Source organism: Staurois parvus, unplaced genomic scaffold (genome assembly GCF_062004578.1).
Source record: "Staurois parvus isolate SC_StPar_1 unplaced genomic scaffold, SC_StPar_1.0 ptg000145l, whole genome shotgun sequence".
NCBI classification, from domain to species: Eukaryota; Metazoa; Chordata; class Amphibia; order Anura; family Ranidae; genus Staurois; species Staurois parvus.
The window spans coordinates 9,320,363-9,347,637 of record NW_028317941.1 but is presented as its reverse complement, the minus strand read 5'-3'; the positions used below and the strand labels follow the sequence as shown (position 1 = coordinate 9,347,637).

General features: G+C 39.9%; 1 protein-coding gene across 1 annotated transcript; it reads right to left on the bottom strand.

Moving 5' to 3' along the window:
- Positions 1-569: 569 nt before the first annotated feature.
- On the bottom strand, positions 570-26,316 carry GJB3 (gap junction protein beta 3). The gene is made up of 2 exons (XM_089673883.1): positions 26,163-26,316; positions 570-4,325 (listed from the first exon to the last, which is right to left on the bottom strand). The coding sequence occupies exon 2, from the start codon at positions 4,309-4,311 to the stop codon at positions 3,505-3,507; it is 807 nt and encodes a 268-aa protein (XP_089530009.1). The 5' UTR covers positions 4,312-4,325; positions 26,163-26,316; the 3' UTR covers positions 570-3,504.
- Between the last annotated feature and the right edge of the window lie 959 nt (positions 26,317-27,275).

The following is a 27,275-nucleotide window of genomic DNA, read 5'->3' as shown; positions in this document are numbered from 1 at the left end:
AGACCTCATTCAGCACATTTATGTTCCAGTGAGGCAGTATCATTTTAACTCTTACCCTTAGACTTTAGAAATCTTCTCTTCAACAGAGATTTATTTTGGACTAATATAATTCTATACTAGGATTAGTTTAAGCTACATATGAATCTTTTATGTACACAATATGCTTGTAGTTGAATGTTATAGCAGAGCCAGATTAATGGTTTATTTTATTTCTATAATTACATATTTTCTGTGTACAGTATGTTTCCACATGGCCAAGGACTCACTATAATCATTTTACTAATGGAATATACTGTATACTTCCTTATACAGTCAGACCTGTAATTTCCTGTGAATTTAGTCTAAGGCTGTTAGAAGGCAAATCTCTTCCTATATGGCATGTGTATTTCCTTTAAGTAGATGTTTGTATACATGGGACCTCCATATCTGTAATTGTTATGCTCTTCCCTATAGTAGAAGAATTTTTCAAACTGTGCCCTTCCCTGTCCTTGTAGGTTCAATATTCTGCATATCAGCGATTGTTATATTTTCATGCAAATAAACTGTTCAGAATAACAGACAATTATGACTTACTTAAAAAATGCATTTTTAATAAAATATACACATTTTGTATAAATAATAAATAGAAGATACAGAAAGCAGAAGGGTCTTCTCTGATATACAAAATCCCATAATACAGACAACCATCTTTGCATGCCTTTTAATCCTGTTCTGTATTTATATTATGGAGAGTTCAGAAGCAATGCACTTGCATTTTGATGAATGTTACATATTTAATCTTTTTTAATAAAACAGAAAATGCAGTAGATGTTTTGAAACTTTACTGCTTCATTTGCTATAGTGACTCCCCTCAGTGTGGGGAGGGCTGCTTAAAAGTGGGAACAATGGTGGGGAGATCTCATTCATGGGCTCCTTGGAAGAGCAAGAAACTAAGGGGTGGTTTACTTTTAATGTGAACCTATGCTTTGCCCACGCCCCTCCACAGCACCATATACCCACCTTTCCATTGTCCAGTCCTCATCACACACAAACTATGAGTTGCTGAAGTGGTATTTCTCCATGTGACAGCACAGGAGTGAGGGTTACATGCTTCTCCATACCCGGAAGTACCTGTGTATTCTTTTCTCCTAGCAGCTAAATTGAGCAGCAGGAAAGTAAAGGAAAGGTTTCTATGCTACCTTTGTAGAGTGGGCATTAAAGCAGATGTGTTTTTTAATCTACATGGGCAGAGCACATTTCAAGATTCCTTATCACCAGACTAAATTTCTAGGAATTACAAAAATGAGTGGTAAATTGATTTCATTAGAGTCAACTGAAGAAAGAAGGTGCTTTGCAGCTACAATGTATGTAAATCATAGGTAAAACCAAACGTGAGTTAACACATTTTAAGACATGCATCTAGTGTGTATACATCTTACCTAATGAACTATTGCTTTTAGGTAGTCTGATCTTTTAACTTGCAAGATTCCCAAACATTTTTCTAAAACGTGCTAGCCCAGTCCCAATAACAATGATAAAAAGTAGCAGATTTTTGTGTTCGCTATAGAGTACTCTGCAATGTGATATAACCTTATCTTTTACACTCGATGGTTTAGTTTTAATAGGTAGCATACAAAATTTTGCTAACATAGCATTATGTTCTAAATGAGACAACATGATTATCTTAACTTTACAGTAATATATTCATACAAACAGTTGAAATCCTCATAATTAAAAAAAAAATGTCTTTTAAAATAGAGAAGGTAGTCTAAACATGAAGAAAACTTTAAAAAGGTTGTAAAGTTTTTTCAATTAATACAAGGGTATTGAACAGAGCGGCCCCAAACCTCCTTTTCTGGGGTCACCTTCCAGAGCTCTCGGCTCCTCCCCTTCTCTCCATGCCACCATAGGAAGCCACATCCTATGGGGGTGCATGTGCAGCCTCAATCCTGAGCCAGGCTGTGTGCGTCCCCCTGCTCCCGCCTCAAGTTTGACTAACAACAACAGGAGCCAGCTTCCACTGCTCTCAGCCAAGGTTATGAGAACAGAGAGGGGACAGGAGAACCGCAGACGGGCACAGCGTTAGATTGATACAGGATTCAGGTAATCATTTTGGGAGGTGGGGGGGAAGAACACCAACTGGAAGATTTTTTATTTTAATGCATAGAATGCATTAAGGTAAAAAACTAATTTGACTTTACAACCACTTTAAGGAAGAAACTAAATACAAATATTGTAAGCAATGCTCTACATATTATCTTAGTAGTATTGCTAAAATAGGTTTGTAGGTATTCTCCCTGCAGCCTGTCAATCACTGAAAACATCTCCTGTTATTCCAGTTGTGGATAATGGTACAAGCTAACGCGAGAGAGTAGAGCATAGTCTATAGACACGTCACTGCTGTAAGAGATGACTCTGGACAGTGAGTAGCAGCAAAAAGTCTTGTTTTCTCAGGTCATGGTTACTTTGGTGCTGGTATATTTGCAGCAAAGACCAGCACTTGCTTGTTAAAAAAAGTTACAGTAAGAAAGCTGTTTTAATAGGGCTTGCATCCTTTCTCTTCCGACACTATGATGACTTTGAATTTCAGATAAAATTACAACTTTGTTGTGTAGTCCTGTGCAATCCTATCAATGTCAGTTTGTGATAAGATATTAGTGTCCATTAAGTTGAGTTGCTCTTTGACTTTATTAAAGTATTACAGAACATTTAACAAACATAATACGTGTGCACTTGTTCCTATTGAATAAAGCGTTTCCGATAGCATGGCTTTGTGGTTTGAATCCATTTTTGCTGTAGACAAGCAGTTTCTGCCCACCACTTGAGGGACCTGTTTAGAGAAAAGAGTCTTGCTCTGTATTGAGCTGACCTGTCTACCAAGATTTTCAGACTGCAGCCATAATTGGGAGAAACAGAAAGTATCATCAACATAGGTAACCCATCATATTGACATTATGAGAGACTGCAAGGACATATACTGTACAAGTCTATAATTGTTAGGGAGAATGCCATTATTGTTCGATCTCCTTGGCTCTCATTTATAGAGCAAATATCAACAGTCAAGTTTAGATGAGCATATACTACTGTGGCAGTGTTTAGTTTTCATATTTGAAATCCTTTCTTGACTTCTGAGTGGCACCTTTCATAAAAACCATGAAATGAAGTAGTGTGTATCTGGTACCCTTTGATCCAAAGAGCAGCCAGTTACATATTTATACTATAATCCATCCTGATTTGTGTCCATACATCTCTTCTTGAGGTTTCCATAATAGGAAAAGCTATGTATTGTAAACATTAAGCATGGCTAGTATGCTTTAGTAGCTTTAATAGGAGAAACAGAAGACTCATTTTCCTTTGTTTTACCCAGCAGCTCTCCACAGTGCGTTCTCCAAAATAGTTGTACAAAAGAAAGATTGTTCATAGTCTGGCTTACAAATTGAATAAAAAAACCTTTCTTTTTAAGGGTAATGCTGGACAACAAAGGTCTGTGATAAAGTAAATGTAATATGGATCAATGGTACAGGGTTACAAAGATGTTAAATTTGGTGCTGAAGCTCTTAATGATTCAACTGTCTTATTAAGTGGCTTCTTCTCTGAGCTTTCTAAGTGGATATGGCACTGGCAAGTAGAAGCTTTGCTGTAGGTTACTGAGTGATCGCTGGACTTTTTGTACTTGTTAGCACAGTTGAAAATCCTTTTAAAGAGCAGGTAAAATATTTCACAAATGCTGAGGACAATGCAGATTGCAGAAGCAGCTACCATGAAGTAGGTGAAAACTTTCTTCTCGGTTGGTCTGGCGATGTAACAATCCACGATGTTGGGGCAGGGTTCAACATTAGTACACTTCACAAGCCGAGGCATGTCAAAGCTGTCCCACATCTTATGCAAGATGTATAAAAAAGTAATTTCTATGCCAGTTTTGAAAAAAAGACTCAGAAGGTAAGTCCACCAAAGACCTCCGTGTTTCTTGCCAGTATTTGAATACAGCTTAGAACAATTGTCTCCATTTTTTAAGCGATTCTTTTTTTCTCGATCTTCTCTATAAGCAACATGCATTATTACCAGAAGAGAAGGACATGTCACAAATATGAGCTGGAGAGCCCAAAGCCGAATATGAGATATAGGGAAGTAATGGTCGTAGCAGACATTAGTGCAGCCTGGTTGCCGGGTATTACAATCAAAATCTTTTTGCTCATCTCCCCATACTTTCTCTGCTGCAACCACATACACAAGAACTCGGAATACAAAGACAACTGATAACCAAATACGTCCAAAAGCTGTTGAATACTTGTTCACACCACTTAAGAGACCCTGGAATGTCTTCCAATCCATTGTGAGTTAGATCCCTGAAGAGACAAAAACAGAATATTAGTCATTTTTATTATATTAAATAAACATGTACAAAGCACAAGGCAAAATTTCTATTAAAAACAGGCACTCTTCTTTGAAATAAATAGCATAAAAGTCGTTATGATTTTTTTAAACTGTAGTTCAACTCAAACTTTTTTTGTGTTAATAGAAGTGGTGTTTAAATATACAAATATATTCTATTAACAAGTTTGTCCAAACGCCTTATTTGTAATGCATCCACAATGCAGTATTTTCCTGATTCAGGTATTTTAGCTCATTGTTTTCTCATTTTTTTCCAGAGCCAAAGGTGCCTCAAAAACTCTGATTTATGAGATTGGTTTCTTGTTTTTTTTTTTGTAAAATTATATTGGGGTTATGCCATGTGATTGGTTTAGAGCAGAGTTTCTCAACTAGGGTTCCTCCAGGGGTTCTTAGGTGTCCTTTAAACAATGAGAAATTTTTGCCTCTCAGTTAAGTTCCCACTGACACCATTGATCTTTTTAGCTATCTATAAGGGGATAAATTGCTGAATTAGCACACTCTAATTCTAAATTACTAAAATGTGCCCCAGAAAAAACACTCACTTTCACCCTTGAAAGCTAAACAAAAATTATAAAGTCTTTTTCTTTCCCAAATTATATCAATAAATTGAAAAAAGAATCATAAAAATATAAATAAATGTCCTCCTTATCTAAATGACCACAGGTGCAATTCCAAAAGACTATAGTCCTCTTTTTTCTTCCAAGAGAATATCTCTCTTATTTTCAATCTTGACAGCTAAGTGGGTCTTCTCCCCCCTTGCTAGCTGTCAAATTAAAAAAAAAACATGGGGGCTCCACCCACACGGCCGCATCACTTATTCGCAGTCATCTGTGATTGAGAGACTACAAGTATCGACAGCCTTAGCAGCTGTCAGCTTGTAGTCCTCAATGAACTACCATGGCACCGTTAATTTCTACTTGACCAGTGGCACAGCTCAGCTGTGTATGTGCTTCTGGGCATACACCTGATGTGTGCTGGAGGTACAGGGAATGAGACATGTTTGGAGCATTGCTATTATTGATCCCACAGAGTGTACATGGCCTCATGATCTCTAAAGATGGCCCTGGCAGTGACAATAGACACACAGAAAAGGCTGACATGTTGTTAACTTGCAGGCTGTGACTGATATCCAGTTTCCCCTCCTTTATGCTCCATTCATACCTATGCAGTTTGCTTTTTGTGCGTTTTGCAGTGCTTTTCACAGTTTGTTTTTTTATGCATTTTTAATGGGTTTTTACCTCATTTTGCATTTTGTTCAGCTCTTTTTTTTTTTGTTAAAGTGGATTTGTTTTATTGCTGGGCAGAATAAAAATGCAAACACGTCAAAAACTCACTACCGTGCATTTCAACAGCTTCTCCATTGAATTCTATTGTAGCAAAAACGCTGCTTTTTGCTTTTGAAAAAAGTCCCTGACCCTTTCTAAGAATGAAGCGGCTCAAAAAAGACTGTAGCGTGTTTCTGCAAAAAGCACTAAAAACCACATTGGTGTGAAAGGAGCCCTATGCTGTGTGAGAAGCAACATGGTGGTAACTTATAAGAAAATAATCAGATCTTAGGTTACAAATTGGAGCAAAATTTTTGTTCAATGAATTTGCAGCATTGAATTGTTTACAATAATAATTCATATATATCAATGGTCTCAGGAAACTTTGGCAAAGAAAAGGGCTGCTTTAACATGATATATAAAATGTCATATAGTATAAATATGTAATAAACAAAACAAGAATCAACCTGTTAATGTGTTGTGTAGTAACTAATAGTGTTGTCAGTGAAGGTGTTTTCCAGCATAGTTAAGATGTTACCCTTTCTTTTAACTCATCTATATAACATATAGCAAACCCCCACCCACACACCACACCTTGCCAGTAAACTAAAGGTTACAGTTTCACAGTGGAAGCAAAAAACATTTGCATTAGATAGGCATCACCCAGGTGGATTTTGGTTGAACAGTTTAGGAAATACATGTGAGGCAATTTTCTGTTACTCCAAAATAAATAGAGCAAGGTGCTGAGCTTCCTTTATTTGCATATGTCAGAAAAGTTTAAACATACTGCCCTTGACACCTTTCACCCAAATGGCTAAGGCCCCTTTCACACCGATGGTCCACCTGCTTCATCTGTTTTTGCTAAGAAAAAAAACGGATTCAGTATACATCAGTTTATCCATCTTCTGTTTAGCTTTGTTCCGTTTACATCTGTTTTTCATCTGCTTATATCCTCCAGCACAACACAGGTAATTCATAAGTTCAGTTCTGTATGCTTTTTTTATGACACAGCTGTATGTTCTAGCTATGCAGTGTATGTGATGTCAGATCATCACCCCCTGCTTTGTAATGCTGTGTAAAATGTGTGCTTTAGGAGGCTGTACATAAGAGATGGCTGCAGCTAAACAGGTACAACTTATGTAGGATTTTTTTTCATCTCTGTGTATTACCTGAGGCCAGTCACTTCACTGGGTATATGTAAGGGTTTACAACTACTTTAAAAGCATATTCCACCTTTAAAAAAAAAGTGCATTGGTTAAGTGTTTGCATTGGACCCTGCAAAGCTGCAGGTGAAATGCACAGGCTCCTGCAGAATATTCCTCCAGTCCCAGTGTGTATGGAGAGAAGGGCCTACCATTATACTGTAGGGCTGAAGGAACTGATCAATTGACTACAGTGCAGGGGCGGAGTGACAACTCATGGGGCCCCCGGGCAATAGGGGATCATGGGGCCCCTGTGTCCTTGCCCAAACTCAAAAAAGCCTATGAAAAAGGTACCAGGGGCATCTCTTGGGGCCCCCTACTGACCCCGGGCCCTCGGACAGTGCCCGAGTTTCCAAATGGTCAGTCCGCCCTTGCTACAGTGCCATGATCCTCTGCAATAGCTCAGACAACTATGTATAACATTGAGATAGAAAATATCTCTGCCTTCAAGGATGAAGAGAGTTTCCTAATCAGCAATGGTATTTGTATCGATCATACTGCTACAAATCTACCGTAGGATATGAATGTATGTGTGCAGAAGATAAGTCTGCAATGGAGTGAAAACATGTTTTTCTTTTGTAAAAAGGTTAGAGATAAAGTATAACAAGTGGCATAATAACATGAGTCATGCCAACGTGGAAGAGAGAAAAGGGTAAAGGACTGAGGGTTCATGAACTAAGAAAGCTTTCTCATTCTGAATACACTTTCTTTGCAATCCAAAAATAAAAGCTAAAGTAAAGATTAACATAAAATATTGTGAGCGGAGTGTGTATGTATTGGAAAGACATGCAATAAAATAAACTTACCTTCCTGTTCCCAGTCTTCCTTAAAATGTACACTGAGCTGTAAATTTTCTGCTCAGTGTACATTTTGCTGCAGTGCCTGTGTCCTGGGACAACTGAACTCCAATGCATGCACGGGAGTTACATCATTCCACCCCAGCCAATCAAGATAGCCAAAGACTGCCACCTGGAAGAAGTCTGGAAGGTGTTGGAAAGGGACCTCGTGGTCATCAGACCATCAGAACTACGGTAAGTATTGCTGACTTCAGTTTTACTTTAAGTTTTTTTCTTAGTAACAACTTGCCTAATAGTCATCCGCAAAGGTAGCTGTCAAACATATTATTATTCAAGTAAATATAAGCCTGTGCTTTAGGAGATTGTAGCAACAAATTCTCTATTGTTTGAACTTTTTAAAACACAGTATTCTGTAATTACAGGCCCCAGTGTTTTCTGAAGACTATAAATTAGATGAGGGTTTATCAACCAGGATTCCGAAGAAGCCTAAGGATCCTCCAGAGGTTGCTAGGGGTTCCTTGAGCAATGAGCAATTTCTGCCTCTCAGATTATTTCCCACTGACATCATAGATCTTTTTTTAGATCTCTATAAGGGGGTAATTCTTTCCAATGTCCACCAGTGTAAGGGGCATTCTTCCCACTGACCATCATAATAATGCAAGGGTATTGAATTACAATTCATGACAGTCCGATCAATAAAAATTTCTACAAGCAGAGGTCCGAATCACATTATTCTTCACATCACACACCCCTTACAAAATATAGCATTCTTTCATCAGTGTTCTCAGTCCCCCCTGCATATCACAATTCCCTCTTTACATCACAGTCCTTCACGTCATATCACAGTTTCCCCTTCACATGAGTGTCCATAGCCCCCTTTCACAGTAGTATTCTGAACCCCCCTTCATATCCCCCCATGTCTTCTACCCCCTTCACAGTCCCCCTCAGTCATGTCCTCTACCCCCCTTCACATCCCTCCCACAGCCATGTCCCCTAACCCCCTTCACATCCCCCCACAGCCATGTCCTCTACCCCCCTTCACATCCCTCCCACAGCCATGTCCCCTGGCCCCCTTCACATCCCCCCACAGCCATGTCCTCTACTCCCCTTCAAATCCCTCCCACAGCCATGTCCCCTAACCCCCTTCACATCCCCCCACAGCCATGTCCTCTATCCCCTTAAACACCCCCCTCCACAGCCATGTCCTCTACCCCCCTTCACATCCCCCCACAGCCATGTCCTCTACCCCCCCTCCCATCCCCCCCACAGCCATGTCCTCTACCCCCTTTAACATCCCCCACAGCCATTTCCTCTAGCCCCCTTCACAACCCCCTCTCCACACAGCCATGTCCTCTATCTTCCTAAACACCCCCCAACAGCCATATTCTCTGCCCTCTGTCTTCTGTAGTATCACCACAACACATACAACATCTCACCTTGTACTAAACAGAGAGCACTAAGTCTCCTTTCCACGTTGCACTCCACTAAAAGCTAACAACAAGCTGGACTACTTCCATTAGTGCATACCTGGACACAGAGAGCAAACAGTTAAGAGGATACAGAGACTTAGGCTGGCCATACATTATACAATTATCTGCAGATTTTTGGTTTAGATTTACCAAAAACCATATAATAGGAGGACAAACCTAAACAACACTTTCTTGTATCCAATTAGGCAGGCCCTTACACTACATAGTTGAAGGTAAATCTAAAGGAAATTGGGCAGAAAATCTGCAGATAATTGTATAATGTATGGCCAGCCTAACACACAGTTATGGGCAGCGGGTGGGAGGCAGCACAACTTTTCAAGTTAACTAGCAGATGATTGGTTGCTAGGCAGTCCAAGCAACCAATCACCAGCTTGTTAATACAAAAAGTTAACTCTGGCAGCTCCCCATCCACTCCCCTCCATCCAGTGCTTTGCGGCCTCCTGCTCCCCGCTCTATGAAAATTACAGTAGTGGAGGCTGGGAGGAGAAAATGACTGTTTAGGTGGCGTGACCACAGTGGTCCAGATCGGGCAGTGACTTGGCCTGGACCACAGTCCACCATTTAATGATGCCTGCACTAATGTATCATAAGATATAGTCATTTTCAGCAGGGGCTCCCTGAGATCGGGATGTTATTTCAAGGGTTCCTCTGTGTTCAGAAGGTCGAAAAAGGCTGATATTGAGTAATTTTTGACTGTGACCAATTCTAAAAAAAGAAATACTGTAAAATATATATAAAAAGTAACACAAAGAATACTTGAGTGAGGGTGCAGTGTAACTCCCGTCAATCAATCAAATTGTTTTAACTGAAATATTGGGTTTGCTTGATCAGAGAGAAAAAATGGCAGATTCAAACCACCCCCACTATTTAAGACCAGAAAAAAATGACTGGATTTGCTCTTTAAAAAATGATAGGCTGGCTTTTAAAGGCGTAGAGGGCATTTTGGATATAGAGACCTTAGACCTGCTAACTTCTGCCAAATGTCTCCCAGGTAATCTTACCACTATGCTCTAGTGACCTAATAGTTCTAGATTGGGCATCAGGGATTATTTACATATTTTGCATACTTAAGTATAGCTGCACGTGCAAAGCTGGCTATATGCACATAAATTCACCCTTAACACGTGGATGCATGCCATTCTCTTTAAGGTGAGCCATGATATGTGGGTGTTCTTTCTCGCCATGACATCACAATAAGAGGAATTTAAATGGCATGATATTTGAATAACAAGTTTAACTAGCCACATGTGTTAATTCTTTCAGTGTAGTCACAATTTAATGTCACACCGGGTGCATTGGGATTGTGCTGGATGGCCTTGCCCTAACATAAGGCAAAAAGCTCTGTTCTCTATCATGCCAGTTCACACCACCACACTATAGATATAAATACAGCATGCAGTCCTTTTCAGCACAGCATTGTTTAAATTAAAACAGCTCTGTATTCATTAGTATATTATTTAAATAAAAAAAAAATATATATATATATATATTTTAAATGCAAGCAGTGTAAGTACCTAAATTTGACCTGGTTTTAGTCCCTGGGATAGGGAAAATCAGCAAAAGGGGCGAATCCAGTGTGCTGCAGTGCTCAGTGCAACAAGAAACGTGTCGGTAGGAGGAGAGCAATGAGCTTGTTAGTCTGCTGCTTCTTTTTAAATTCTCCAGTTTCAGGCTAGGAGGAGAGGGAGAAGACTTGTAGGTAGGTAACTCCACTTTCTTGGGAAAAAAATAGCAAATAAAAAAGCTGCTAAACAAGCTATACTGTAATTGAATGTTATTAAAAATGACCTTTCCTTTTCAATATGTAGTTTTCTGTAAAATGCAATGTAATATGGCTACTTGGAGATATTCTGTACACAGGTGGCATATGGAGCTCCTTCCACCCAGGAGTGTGCTTTCCTGCTTGTGTGATTGGCTCACCAATTTTCTCTGAAGTCTGCACTAAAGTACAAGTCATATTTTGAGCATCCCCTGCAACAAAATATTTATTTTTGGTGAGATACTCCCAAAGGGAAATCACATCTAAAGGGATTCAAGACCTTGTCACTTTCCTCATTAGAACACTGCAAGCACAGCATCTGATTGTTAATTATAAAGTCACTCTCATTCACATTCACGTTGCACATGGACACAGACAAACAAACAGCTATCTCTTCAATATAACAAAAGGTAGGAATCTGCAACATTGTTTGTTAAAATCCCTGCAATGTACATAGATCACCCAGAGGGGAATGATTTTTTTTTTGTAATCAACATCTCAACAAAAGTGGAGTTACTCTTTTACTTAAAGAGGAACTTCAATCCTTGTTATTTCTGTCTCACTCCCACTGGTGCGTTTGGTCATCTTTGAATGTCATGTGCAGGGGCGGACTGACCATTTGGAAACTCGGGCACTGCCCGAGGGCCCAGGGTCAGTAGAGGGCCTGATGAGATGCCCCTGGTACCTTTTTCTTAGGCTTTTTTGAGTTTGGGCAAGGACACAGGGGCCCCATGATCCCCTATTGCCCGGGGGCCCCATGAGTTGTCAGTCTGCCCCTGGTCATGTGAATGTGCAGTTGTGCTGTACGTGGGCACATTTGCTTATGTGTGGAATTCCTACCTGAGCACACATACAGCTGGTATCTGAAATCTGGATACCTGCGGAGTCTACACACATGAGCACAAACCCCCCCCCGCATGTGTGTAGATGTGCCACGAGTCTCTGCTGGGTCACAAAGCCCTGTGGCACACTGTGCATGTGCAGATTATCCTTAACGCAAATGCAATCATCAGTAGAACTACCTCTTGCAATGTGTGATGTTGACATTCCAGGAGGCAGCAGGGGGCACTGCGTCACCTAGATGAGCTGGAAGGAAGTTCTGCACTACAGCACAAAAAGGTCAGAATTTATATTTTTTGTGGGAGAGGGAAAGAGAGGAGCCAGGTGGAAATACATTGTTTTACTGGCTGAAGGTCCACTTTAACTGCCGCAAAGAAAAATCATGTTTCTTGACCCACTAGGCAGGGCTGTGCTTTGTGCCAGAGCTGTGTGAATCTCAGGACTGGATGGACAGAAAGTATTTTGGCACATATACCAGCTATATATGTATTTCCTCTGTGTATTTAGCTGCTAACCTGGAGTTCAGCTTTAAGTTCAACTTTATAAGTCTTTACTAATAATCTGGGTGTTAATAGTACATGCAATAAACCATTTACGCTACATGCACAATGTTTATCTTCATGTGGCAAACAGTTGTGTTTTATCTCTGAACTAGGTGCGACAAAGCAAGTATATTTTGAACTTATCTGTACTTTATTCCTGCATTTGAAAATGAACCCCAGCCAGTGTAAATAAAGCAAATGAGGTCAGACAATAAATTATCAATTTGTCTGATAACTTTTGTTTACCTTTAAAGTTTATGAATCTATAATTTGCTGAGCCATAACTGGCCATGTGAGAAGAGCAAATGTACTTTGGAGTAAGGAAATAAATGTCTCCATGGATGTTTTTTGCCTTTTTATCTCCAAGACAATCTTTTCACGCATTTATGCATAGCAACGTAGTTGATACAGTGTGCACAATGCAGGAAGCCAGAGAAAGCAATCATTATTCATATCACATCATCCTACTCCTTTGGAATTAAATCCCATTCGGTGTAACGGGTTACTGCACTTTGCTTATCACCCTTTCTATTGCACTATTTGCATTCAAGCCTGAAATGTTTACATGAATGTTAGGCTTTAAAGCCTCAGGGTTCGTAAAAATAGTACATTTAGGCCAGGTTCACTCTAGTGCAATTTCTGATGTGACTTGAGCTGCACAGAATTGCATAACAAGGGAAATCTCATTGTTTTCAATGGTGCCCATTCTAATCAATTCGATCAAAATGGTGCAATTTTGGAAAAGGTTCCTGTATTACTTTGATGTGATTTATACTGTGACTTGACCCCACAGAATATGCAAAGTCACATCAATGTCACATAAAAGTTGCACCACATGATCACACTGTAAATTGCCTCAAAATCACATGGCAGTAGTGTGAACCGAGCCCTAATATGACGTGTGTCTTATACTGTTGTTTAGTAGTGGAAATTCAAAGTTCCCTGCCCCTTCCATACCCTGCCACTATATTTTTCTGGTGCAATGGAGGTTAATACAGTACTGGACCTGTGAAAGGCACTCATCAAGAGTGCCAACTATGCCCACCCTTTCTACACCCCCCCCCCTCCATTCATAGAAGCTGAACTATAACTTCTATGTAAATTCACAATTCTGGTGGGTGCATTTGTTCTGCTGGTCTGCAAATTGAGAACAGACTGGGTTTGCCTCAAACCCACATCCGGTTCAAACCCTAAATTCATCCCTAGGTATGATGTGTTGTCCAAAGTATTTGATTTTGTATAGTATATTAGAATAGAGATCAATATGTCCATATCTGCTTTTTCCCTATTAGCACATATATTTGAACATATGTTTACAGCATGCCAGTTACTATGGTTAAGGTTCATGAAGCAGCAGATTACTTGCATTGCAGGAGAATGACATTGTTAACATTGCAATATCCTTACTCACTATTCTCAGTGAAGTGCAGAAACATTTCATTTGGGAAGGAGTGGAGCTGTTAAATGGTTGCTCATTGAGAGGCAAAAATGTGAAACACAGACAGAAATCTGGGTGTGCAGTTTCACTCGTCCAACTCGTCAAACAACTTTCCTTAAAACATAAGCTTGTACTACAAAGGGAAAAAAAATCCTTAGAATAAATGATGCTAAACAAAAAAAAATGCAGATTTTCAAAGACTTTAAAAGCCCTATTTGCATCTGCATATTTTCTGGGGTTGTTGAGAAAAAAAGTGCTGCTTGCTGCACCTTTGATGTAGTTTCTAGAGTTGGATGGTAAGCCATGTAAAACAAGCAATGTGCATACAACACACCACACCTAAAATGTACCGTGTGAATAGGGATTAAAGTGAACCCCTGGCCAGGTCTATGGATTTTAATATATTTACTTAATAAACTGCAACTGAGCTTTAAACAAGCCCTCACTGAGCTATATAGCTGCAGACACAGTGGAGAAACTTATTCCCAAAGATCACAACAGAAGCATTGATGTCCTTAAGGGTTCAGTGCACTATAAAGTGGAGCTAACGCTCCTCCCATCAAACAATGTGACATCCAAGAACTGCCTCATTATTGCTGACCTGGTCTTCTTCCGAGTTTGGAATTCATTTTGATTGGCTAGCACAGGAGGATGTGAGTTGTGCGCATGTGTATGGAAGTGGACTCATCTCATAACCTATGTATGCTGATTATTATTATTATTATACAGGATTTATATAGCGCCAACAGTTTGCACAGCGCTTTACAATATAAGGGAGACAGTACAATTACAATACATTTCAGTACAGAAGGAATAGGAGGGCCCTGCTCATGGAGCTTACAATCGAAAGGAAGGAGGAGGTGATACAAAAGGTGATAACTGCGGGGGATGATCTGGCGGAGGTGTTTCAAGTACAGTTCTTAGGTGGAGGTGGGGTAGGCTTCCCTGTAAAAGTGAGTTTTCAAAGATCACCTAAAGGCAGACAGGGTGGGGGCTGACCGGACATGCTGTGGTAGGGAGTTCCAGAGGATGGGAGAGGCTCTGGAGAAGTCTTGGAGGCGAGCGTGGGAGAAGGTGATGAGGGAGCTAGAGAGGAGGATATCATGGGAGGAGCGGAGTGGGTAATTTGGGCGGTATCTGTGGATGAGGTTGGTGATGTAGCTAGGGGCAGTGTTGTGGATGGCTTTGTAAGCTGTGGTTAGTATTTTGAATTTTATACGTTGGGTTAGTGGAAGCCAGTGAAGGGATTGGCAGAGAGGGGCAGCAGTCGCTGATCGGTTGGTAAGGTGTATGAGTCTAGCAGCAGCATTCATAATAGACTGAAGGGGGATAGCCTGTGTAACGGTAGACCAGTGAGGAGGGAGTTGCAGTAATCGAGGAGGGATATAACCAAGGCGTGGATAAGTTGTTTTGTGGTGTCATTGGTCAGGAAGGGGCGGATTTTGAAAATGTTCCAGAGGTTGAGGCGGCAGGATTTAGCCAGTGAGTGGATGTCTGGCCCAAAGGAGAGGTCAGAGTCTAGGATTACGCCTAGCACCCTGACATGAGGGGAAAGACCAATGGTTGTGCTGTTGATCTTAATGGTAAAGTCATGAGTGGGGGATCGGGGAGGAGGAAATATTACAAGCTCAGTTTTTGAAATATTGAGTTTAAGGTAGTGATGTGACATCCATGCTGATATGTCGCTTAGTATATTTGTGATACATGAGTAGGTTGAGGGGGTGAGCTGGGGAGTGGAGAGATAGATCTGGGTGTCATCAGCATAGAGGTGGTATTGGAAGCCATGGGAGGTTATCAGTTGGCCCAGGGAGGAGGTATAAAGAGAGAAAAGGAGGGGCCCAAGGACAGAACCTTGGGGTACCCCAACAGAAAGAGGAATCGGAGCGGAGGAGGAGGAGTTGTATGTGACACTGAAAGTGCGCTGAGAAAGGTAAGAGGAGAACCAGGAGAGAGCAGAGTCACGGAGGCCGATGGAGTGGAGTTTACTGAGGAGGAGCGGGTGGTCGACTGTGTCAAAGGCAGCAGAAAGGTCAAGGAGTATGAGTATGGAGTAATGGCCGTTGGTTTTAGCAGTTAGAAGGTCATTAGTGAGTTTTAGTAGGGCAGTTTCTGTGGAATGTTGTGGGTGGAAGCCAGACTGTTGGGGATCAAGAAGGTTGTTGTTGGTGAGGTAGCAGTTCATACGGTTGTGAACAAGGCACCTGAGAGGCTTGGAGGCAAACAGGAGCAGGGAGATGGTTCTTAATTTAATCAAACAGGTGGGGTCCAGCGAGGGTTTTTTGAGGATGGGGGTAACCAGTGCATGTTTGAGTGAGGAGGGAAAGGTGCCCATGGAGAGTGAGAGGTTGTATATGTGGGTTAGAGAGTTTAGGATAGAGCAGGATGGAGGCTGCAACAGTCGTGAGGGGACAGGATCCAGGGGACAGGTGGTGAAGTGGGCCTTGGATATTTTAAACTGAGTACACGCAAGCACAGCTAAGTATACAATTTAAGGAAACATGTTAGGAGGCAGGTAAGAAACATTTTCTGCAGAAGAGTCATAAAACGTTTCTTTGGTAATAAAAGCTTTTCTGCTAAAGTTTCATTCTAAAACAAAGTGCATTTTCCTCCTCTCTTTCCTAACATAAATTAGCCTACAGCTCACTCCCCAGATGCATACTTGACCTTGACCTGGTGGGCATGGTTTGTTTACATTCAGACCCAAACTTATTCTGAGTCTTGGCTGTGCATGTGCAGCAGCTTCTTATAGACTTCTATGGCGTCACCTCCTGAGGATGAAGATGCTAGGGATATAGCTCTATAGAAGATCTTTGGGAAGCTACTACTTTATTTGCTTAAGGCCCTTTTCACACGTTGTGTCTGATCAGATTGGCCTGTCAGTTTTTCAGGTGGACCAGATTGGATGGTTCATTTACCCCTATGGGCAGGCTGGTATAAATGGACTTGTGTACTTTTACACCATCCTACCTCTGGGTTTGATCTAAATGAAAAAAAAAGAAAGGGATCATTTCTCTTCCCTTTAGGAGGACTGGATCAGAGGGTAGTCAAGTGTAAATGAACAGTAGAGTCCATTTACAGTAGAGTCCATTTACTCCTGGTCACCCATAGGTGGCCAGGAGCAAAGTGGGCTCTGTCCATGTCTGCTCTGCATAAACTGAGCTGAGACAGATGTGTCATCCACCCGCTCTGCTCCAATTAGCAGGGGATCTGTGAGTGAATCCCCTGCTGATCAGGATGGAGTCCACCCCATCTGAATGGGGTCTAACTGCTATCTCAGTAGTTCAGTTCACCTTGCTCCCTACTCCCAGCATTGGCTTGGCAGCCTTTTAATCTCCTATGTAAACACAGAGCAGGAGCTCTGAGGAGGAGAGATGGGGAAGCTGAGCTGGCTGAGATAGTTTGGACGAAATCAATGTTTCTGCTGTGAGCGCAATATATATTTTTTTATCTGGAAATGTTTTAAATAAACAGAATTATGCTATGTGGCCACTCTTTTTATTACCCATGAGTGCCTAAATTTATGACCGCTATACACGATCATCTCTGCAATAAGGGGCATATCCACACCAAGGAGGAATACAAGCACCAGCCATACTGGGATTTTTCCCACTAAGCGCATTCGAGTCTAATCTAAGAATCCACACAAGTCGGTGAGTGAGGCGTATCACTGGTGGAGAGCACAGTGTGTGTGTTTTTCAGCACTTTTAAGAAGATCACAGCACAGATACAGATACAGATTGCACAGTTACACACAGTGTATGGACTTTGTGAAGAATCATTGTAAATGAGACACTATGCATATGTTGGTGTAATTATGCCTATGCAGCACTTAACTATCATTGTTGAGAATGAATTGCTATATAGTGTATGCTGATACAGGAGCCTATACTTAATGTCAACAGCCTAGCCTGCTTAAATGCAAATTCTTCAAATGTAAATGTGACCTCCACCATCTTACTATAGGAATAGTTCATTCTTGCTTCAAATATTAATTTACAAAAGAACTAAAGTTGGCCATACAGTTTTTTTTTGTTTTTTTTTAGCCGGGGGCTAAATAAAAGAAAGAAAACAAATTCTTCCATCCACACAAACAAGGTGGATGAAGGAATTCCCTCTGCCAGAACATTGTATTCTGACAGCTGCAGATACTGATTGACAACAATTTTCCAACATGTTCCTTTGACGGACATTGCCCAAACAATCAATTGGCTTCCGTTAAGCTGGGACTGCCATACACCAAGCCATGTATCACCAGCCTAACTGTAATCCTAGCATGTGTTCATTTTCCAATACCCAGTCTAGAACAAGACAAGACAATTAAAAAAAAAGTGTTTTCACCGGTGTTAGTTATAAGCAACAATAAACAATACTATTGGTAATATTATAGAAACTTTACTCAGAGAAATAATGAATGATCTACAAACTAGAATTGAAATTGTTCAAGATAAGTCTGTGGCATAACTAAAATGAAAAAAGGAAATTGCAGTAAGTACATGTCTTCTATGAGAGTTCTATCCATAACAATATACAAATAGCAGTTACTGAAAGCTGCTATTTGCATATACTATAATTTGGCATGCCTCCACCCCTATATGACAATGTCTGGGCCTGCTTCTAGGCAGCTTGGTATCAACTTGTGGCATGAGGGTTGGGCAATAGGTCTATTCTTCACTGCTAGGAAGTTGATAGACCGCAGGAAGTTCACTGCATTTCTGAAGTGAAAGTGTTGGCAGCAACAGCCTAACACAATTTATTCTTGAAGCTACGTTTTGCTGCAGCATTTAGCCTTGATATATATATATATATATATATATATATATATACACACACTATCTTGCCAAAAGTATTGTGGCACCCCTCCAAATCACTGGATTCAGGTGTTCCAATGACCTCCGTGGCCACAGGTGTATAAAATCAAGCACCTAGGCATGAAGACTGCTTCTACAAACGTGTGAAAGAATGGGTCACTCTTAGGAGCTCAGTGAATTCAAGTATGATACCGTGATAGGGTGCCAGCTTTGCAATAAGTCAATTCATGAAATTTCCTTGCTACTAAATATTCAAAAGTCAACTATTAGTGATATTATAACAAAGTGGAAGCAACTGGGAACAACAGCAACTCAGCCATGAAGTGGTAGACCACGTAAAATGACAGGGCAGGGTCAGCGCATGCTGAAGCGTACAGTGCACAGAAGTCGCCAACTGTCTGCAGAATAGTTAAAGACCTCCAAACTTCACTTGGCCTTCAGATTAGCACAACAACAGTGCATAAAGAGCTTCATTGAATGGATTTCCATGGCTAAGCAGCTTTGACCAAGACTTACATCACCAAGTGCAATGCAAAGCATCGGATGCAGTGGTGTAAACCACGCACCCATTGGACCCTAGAGCAGTGGAGACGTGTTCGCTGGAGTGACTAATTGCGCTTCTCTATCTGGAAATCTGATGGCCGTGTCTAGGTTTGGTGGTTGCCAGGAGAAGGGTACTTGCCTGACTGCATTGTGCCAAGTGTAAAGTTTGGTGGAAGGGGGTTATAGTGTGGGGTTGTTGTTCAGGGGTTGGGCTTGGCCCCTTAGTTGCAGTGAGAGGAACTCTTAAGGCATTAGCATACCAAGACATTTTTGACAATTTCATGTTCCCAACTTTGTGGAAACAGTTTGGGGATGGCCCCTTCCTGTTCCAACATGATTGAGCACAGGTGCACAAAGCAAGGTCCATAAAGACATGTATGAGCAAGTTTGGGGTGTAGGAATGTGACTGGAATTACCTCAACTCCATAGAACATCTTTGGGATGAATTAGAGCAGAGACTGCGAGCCAGGCCTTTTCGTCCGACTACAGTGCCTGACCTCACAAATACGCTTCTGGAAGAATGGTCAAACATTCCCATAGACTCATTCCTAAATCTTGTGGACAGCTTCCCAGAAGAGTTGAAGCTATTTTAGCTGCCAAGGGTGGACTAACTCAATATTGAACCCTGCAGACTAAGACTGGGATGGCATTAAAGTTCATGTGCGTGTAAATACAGGCGTCCCAATATTTTTGGCAATATAGTGTATATACAGTATATATATATATATATATATATTTCTTTTTCTTTTTTTTTTTTGCCAACGGTTTATCTTAAGGCTAATGATTCTCTCACAATCTGATGCACCAAAGCTCAGATAATGAAATCCATTTTGGCGCTTTGGGATATTGAGAGACCAAAGGCAAGTTTGGAGATTCTAAATGTAAAATAAATGCTGGAATTCAAACTTCAACAGGATCATTGTTTTGTGCTGGTTAACCATCAAAAGCTCTTTTTATAATAATATGGTTTCTTTTAATATACAATTTACTGAACCCATGAAACTGGTTGACAGAAGGAATGAAACAAAAATATTTCAGCACCATTTTAAAAAAACACACTTTCAATGAAATTAGTGTGTTGACATCTGTTGACATCTGTGGATGTGGATATATTACATATCTCCATCCACAGATGGGGATATGTAACATATGAGCACAACTTTTTTAGATCATCATAAAATTTTGTAGCAACAGTGAAGTGATAGCGTAAAGAATACTGTTTAGAGACAGCTTGACCTCAGTTCGGGCTTTCATTTATACATTGTAAATTTTATATATATATATATATATATATATATATATATATATATATATATATATACACACTATATCCTCTTTTTCAGGCTTAAAGGAGTTCTAGAGTCAGAAGGTTTTTACCTTAATGAATTCGATGCATTAAGGTAAAAAACCTTCTGGGTGCAGCTCCCCCCTCAGCCCCACATTATACTTACCTGAGTCCCATCTCGATCCAGTGATGTGCTTGAGAGCTGCAGCTTTACCAGGTCTCTCTCTCCTCATTGGCCCACACAGCAATGGGAGCCACTGGCTCCTGCTGCTGTCAATTACAGTCAGTGAGCCAATGAGAGAGCGGGGAGGGGCAAGCCACAATCTGTGAATGTCCATTCAAAGGAGCATGGCTCAAAAGAGAGCCTGCTCAATGGTTCCCATAGCAAGAAGCTTCATATTGGGGACACTTGGCAGGGAAGAGGAGCCAGGACTGTTGACGGGGGACCCAAAAAGAAGAGGATTGGGGCTTTTCTGAACCATTCACAACCATTGCACAAGCATAGCATGTTTTTTTTTTATTATTATTACAACCTTTAGAATCACTTCAGTTTAGAAGCCTCTGCATATGTCCATGCTAATTTAAGCACCATCTATTTTGTCCTGTCTTGCCATAAATCTATGACTAAAATGAAGCCTTCATTCCCACTCAGAAGTAAATAAGTTAGCTTAGGTTCTTCTTACGTCTTTGTTCTCTTGTGTTAAAACATCACAGAACCAAATGTATTGTAAAGAAAATATACCTATTATCTGGAAGGGCTGTATGGATCACTGGGGTTCGGCCAAATTACTTTACTAGTGGTGTACACCTGAAATTAAAGCTCTTTTTTTTGCTACTTATACTGCTGATGTGATCATTTACATTATTTTGCTTCTCAAAGTGCTAACATTTATTTGCCTCCTGAATCAGCTGGTACCTACAGGTTTGGCCCTGTTTTCTGGGTGGCTCCTTGACTTGCAAGGTTGTATGGAGCTACCCTAGACACATAAGATATGCCTTCTAAGTGTAATTGATTGAACACAGTTTGTAATCTCTGTGCATGTACAATTGCACTTTGAATTATAAGACATGCAGTCCCAAGGGGGGGGGATCAGATGGCTATGAATGAAGTAATAAGTACACACTACCTGACTGGAACTTCAGAGAAGTTGCATACAAGAACCTGAGGCTGCAGATATTATATGAAAATAAAGGTGTTTCAGGACATTTTTGGAAACATATTATTATGCGCTGAATTTATTCATACAGGTTTATGAAATAAAAAAAGAGCCTTTAGTACTACTTTAGCAAGCCCCAGATATGAGATAGTAAGATGAACTGCATTATCCGGATCAGTAATTATTGCCTAACACCTGACTAATGTTGGTAGATCAAAGATGACTGCTTGGTAAGTCAGTCAGTTAGACAAGGAGAGTTGAAGAGACCATAGGCACGTGTTCATGTTCTAACTGCAATAGACCAAGTTTCACAACTATCCTATGTCTGTGAGTTTCCTCATTGACTTGATGTGGTTGTTTATATTTCTGCTTTTCACCTGCTTTTTCTTTAGCTACAATGAACAACCTACCCCCTCGCTGATTTATCCTTTTCTAATCCCAAATTAATTCTGCAATTTTTGTTTTCTTTTGTTTTTTTATTTTATTTATCTTTATCTTAATTTTCCAATTCAAACTTTTATTACCACAGTCTTCATCAAGCCTTAACACAGGTCCCCAGGAGCATCCTCTTCTGATTTCATTGGCGTTTACTGTTCAAGGTCAGTTCCGCCCCTCCTTTTTTTCCAATTCAAATAACTTAACTTTAGATAGTTCTAGGGCCTCTGTGTTTTTACAATAGATAGACTTTATTTATTATATTATATTTTATAAGGTTATTGAATCATGCTTGGGCCTTAGATTATTTGGATTGCCTGCCATTTTAGGGACCCAGTGGTGTTAGGTATATTTTATGGACATACTGCATATTGCTATGTCTTATACTAGAGAAAATTACAGTGTGTTTACTTTTTATTGATTTCTTTGCACATTTTCCCTGAAGTTGGGGGAGGCTGTTTTCCCCCAAAACACGTTTCGATGTATTTGATGCTTTTAACCATTAAATGTTTCAAACAGGCTTTCAAATGAGATGAGCTTTTTTCAAACACACCTCAATACACACCTAAGAAAGTACAAATGTTGCACAAGATAACCTAGCTGACAATCAGTGTTCAAGTTTGTCTCAAAGGTGTTTGGTAGAGTTGAGGTCAATGTTGTATGCTGGCCAGCCCAGTTCTGCAACACAAAACTGATTAAACCACATCTTTATGGAGGAATGAGTAGGTCATACAACAATGACGTGCCAAAATGTAAAAAAAAAAAATTTAAGGAACACATGTCCATGGCATAACATCCTGCCTGTCATCCACCTGCTCCAATGCGTTTTGCCATAAAGGGCTGAATCATGATTTTATGGAGCTGAATTTGTACACAGTGGCACAGACTTTCTGGAACTGAAAAGGCCTTTCCCAGACTGTTACTACAAGGTTGTAAGTGCGCAGTTGTCTAAGGTGTCCTTTTATGCTGTAGCATTACCAGTACCCTCACTGGTCTCATCTGTACTTAATAATTTAGATTTGTGTACACAAACTCTTGCCCATGTAGTGTAATTATGGGATGCATATAAGAAGAGCACAATTTTATGATACCACTGGATATCTTGCATAGCTGTAATAGCCACTAAATTGTGCAATGTGCAAAATACATATTTAAAAGGCAGAGTCTGGCCCAGTCAAAAATGTATATGGATCATTGTAATTTTAAAAGCAACATGTTTATGTAAGTCATTCTCAAATATCTAAGATGGAATGTTTAAAGTATCTTGTCTGGCATGTTTAGGTGACTTTTTTCACAAACCTATGCTGTTGGTTGTCTAAATTTCTGTATACAAAAAAATGTTTATTTTAGTAGTACGGTAGTTATGCTTTTTTATATACTACAAATATGTATGTTGGCCTTACATTTTTATTCAAATTTAATTATATTGTTTGATAGGTATATTTAATTAATTAGCACAGGACTATATCTAAAAACTCTTAGGAAACTGTCCTTTCTTTACGTATGTATTTTTTTAAATAGAATAATAACACAGGTGTACACATATCTTATAATATATTTTATAAGCATACCAGTTTCAGGGGAAATGCTGGTCAAAATGCCAGCAATATTTCTGGCAGTATGCTCATAGCTTAGATAATAATACAAGTTTTCTGTCCCAATAAATGGTTATTAGAAACCAGCATTGTGTTGGTCTTTGGTAGCTGGTAACAGTCTAACATTAAGCAACTGAAATCAATAGATGTACTGTAAAATATATCTTTTATGCACTGTTATAATTAGCAAGAAGGTCATATTAAAATCTGTGTCTACAACATTGCTGTTAATCCAAATTGTAACTTGCATCACATTTGGTTTGGGTTGGAATGCAGGCCAGCTGTAGGCCAAGTGTTGGCTAATTTCAGGAGCTCATGAGCCTACGAAAATTATAACTGCATTTTAAAGTCTTCACTATTAAATATAATATGAGCGCCTCCTTGGCCTCTGTTTGACTCACAAAAATGATTTCAGCAATGTGTACTAAAACCCGTGTTTTTACAGGCATGTTCCTTCTACATGGAATTCCCAATATATACGGTAGACATTAAAGCAGTTAATTTTCACTTAATACTCGGATGTGTATTTTTTTCCACACATTGAGATGTATTAAAAAACCATTCAAAATAAATAAGCTTCTTTAACAAAATGTGTCGCAGTACATGAAAATGCATTTATATGTGCACACAAAGTTTTGAATGGACCCATAAAGCTTCCTCTTGTCTGTTAGATTGGGTTTTTTGCTCCTACAATTACAACCCCCCCCCCCAAAAAAACAAAACAAAACTGAATTCTCTGTCAAAAGGGATAGACTCTTTACAGTAACACAGTGCAACATGATATGGAGGTTTAAAACGCTCTCTCTCTCGATCGCATGCCTTGCAGGAAGTTTATCATGCACAAATATTCACCATAAGAACTTGGGATAACAGCAACACTACAGAACGGGAAATATAATCAGAATACTATTCTATTTCATTATTTGCTTCCAACTCTCCCAAAGATGATTTCCAATAAACAAGCACACATTGTAATGAAAATCCCCCTGTGATTCCATATTTGCATAGAAGCCTAAATAATTACTTGAAAAGGATCCTAAAGCTCCACCTATTGACTCAAAAGCAGAAAACAAGTCCAAGCAGGCTATTTTATATTTGCCTGACAAAAAAAGATATTTTATTTTATATATATATATATATATATATATATATATATATATATATCCCTTGTTTTGTGGTTTGTATGATAGTTTCAAGTGTTAAACCTAAAGCATCATTTTAACATTACTGTTTCTGTTTATCCTATGCAGTGGTGTATTTAGCTTTTGTGCTGCCCTAGGCAACACAAAAAGCAGAGCCCCCCCCCCGCACAGAGAGCCTAATTTTGACCAACACCCCTGCCCCCCACCCAAGAGAGCCTTCCACTACCACTGCCCCCCCATACACCAGCCACCATTGCCTGCGGAGAGAGGAAGACACTCACCTTCACTGCTCCGGACATCTCTGGGAACAAAAGTCTGACTGTGCATACAACGTCATGAAGCCTGCCGTCTCTCTCGGAACCCACCAGGTCCCCATGCTGCGTGTGTCCTTTCTTCCGAGGGGCAGTGCTGCCCCCCTGACAATTGCTACCCTAGGCAAATGCCTTGTTTGCCTTGTGGTATATACATCCTATGTGGTGTGTGGGTAATACGCTAAGCAGGCTAGTCTGCATTGTTCTGCACAAAATATAATTTTGTGGGGAATTCCAATGTCTATAAATTTGTTTTTAAGCATTACACTGTTTCGTTAATTCACAGAAATGTAATGTCCTTCCTCTTTACATAGTTAGTTAAGAGATCCTAAAGTCTTTTAGACACAGGAATAGTTATTTTTGATGTGCCAACACTTCCATAATCTACCTTGATGGTAGAGAAAGTGCATTCAGAACTACATTTTAATATTCAGCCAAACATGAATAGGTAAGTACAGCTCTCCCAAAGCACAACACACTATTACAAAACCTTTCAGTTGACCACATTTGTACACATAAATTGTTTCCATCTTAATAAGAATCAGCCTGGGAAAAAATGACCACTGCAAAAACTCTTTGTGAAGGACAATGAAGGAGACAATGGGAAGGCTCTGGTTCTGTCTATAGTCTAGATGTACCATCTATAGTCATGTATTATGTTTCTGCTCTCTTTTGCTTTGTTTGCTGCACTTCTACACTCCTGTTGTCCTTTGTTTTCTATATGTTACTTACAAATCTCTTATTTTCCTTTAAGGAAAATATACTATATACACATATATTCTATATTTTATATAGATCCATCAAATTTCATACAAATTTGTTTTTGTCTACATTTCAATTCACTGTTACATAAATTGTCTGGAACCAGCTCTTGGCAGACACAAAAAAATAGTGTAGTTGATTTCAAATATGACAAGCTCTATTTGTATAAGTAAGAGTGCTATGGATTACAAATTCAATTTAAAAACAAGTGTTGTGAATACTAAAAGTGCTGAGATCAGGTGAAAGGATAAGGAACTGAACAAGGAGCAGCAAAGTAACTGAGAGCAAGTTATACGTTGTACCTGTTACACAGCAAAGAGCAGGACTACTAAAGCAAGGGTTTCCCGTTGGTGAAATCCTCATTCTAGGCTTAAGGTTACACAGTTCTATAACATAAATTGTTAGTTAAAGGAGTCCTACCTGTATGTCAGTGGAAAAAGTCCTGACAGACCTGGATCTAATTCAGCTGCAGAGTCACAGTGAGCTGACTTGCTTAGATCTTACTGAGGTGTGTCCAAGGAATACCTTAACAGGTTGTGCCTTGTCAAGATTTAGAGGCAGAGACTACGAGAGAGGGGGTTGGAGCTAAGGAGAAAGTAGAAAACATGCTTTATAGCTTTGTGTATTTATTGTATCTCCAAGAAAACACTAACAAGACCTTTGAATTAGAGATCCCTCTAACAGCTGTTCAGAACTGAACCCCTTTAAAGTGCTACAGGCAATTCAGCTGCAGTCTTTTTGATTTTACTGTCATTGTGAAGGAGCAGCTAATACCACAAAAATAAATTATTTTTTTTAATCTTAATACAGCTTAGATAGACAAATATTTCAATTTGGGTGGAGCTTTTCCATACACCCTCAGGTGCTAATGCTGACTTACTAATGGTCTGGCATTTTCAAAGTGGGGATGGGTGGCTGCATTCATGCATGTCTTTTCTGTAAGGCCCCTTTCACATTGATGGTCTGATTGGTTCCACCTGTCATTTTTTTCCCAATCGGACCATCCATAGCTCTCTATGAAGTGGCGAGTGTCAGTGTACATGTTTCCGCTGACACACGCTGGCCTTCAGATAAAATATACAAAGTCCATAAAGTCCGCTCACCATCCGTCCAACAGATTGGATCAGATGATAGTCATCTGACTGCCTCATAGAAAACAGCAAACTGTTTGTGTCCATTCTGCAGCAGCGGAGCGGACACGGACCTTGCTCAGCGGGGATCAGCGGAGAGATTCCCCACTGAGCAAGTGGATCTGCTGATGGGTCCGCCCCATCTGAAAGGGGCCTACGGCAGTTTTTTTCAACTCTTTTTTTGCATTATGGAACTCTTGAAATAATGTTTAAGTCTCGGGGAGCCACTGCCTATGATTAATATCTATAGCTCTCGGGACATTAACGCGAACAGTAAATTATAAGTTTAACAATAAATTAAATAAGAAGGATTGGGCATATTCAGCATATTTGACACCCAGAGTTGTTTTATATGACAACATTATTTTCAGTGTTAAAGTATATGTAAACCCTCACCTTCAAA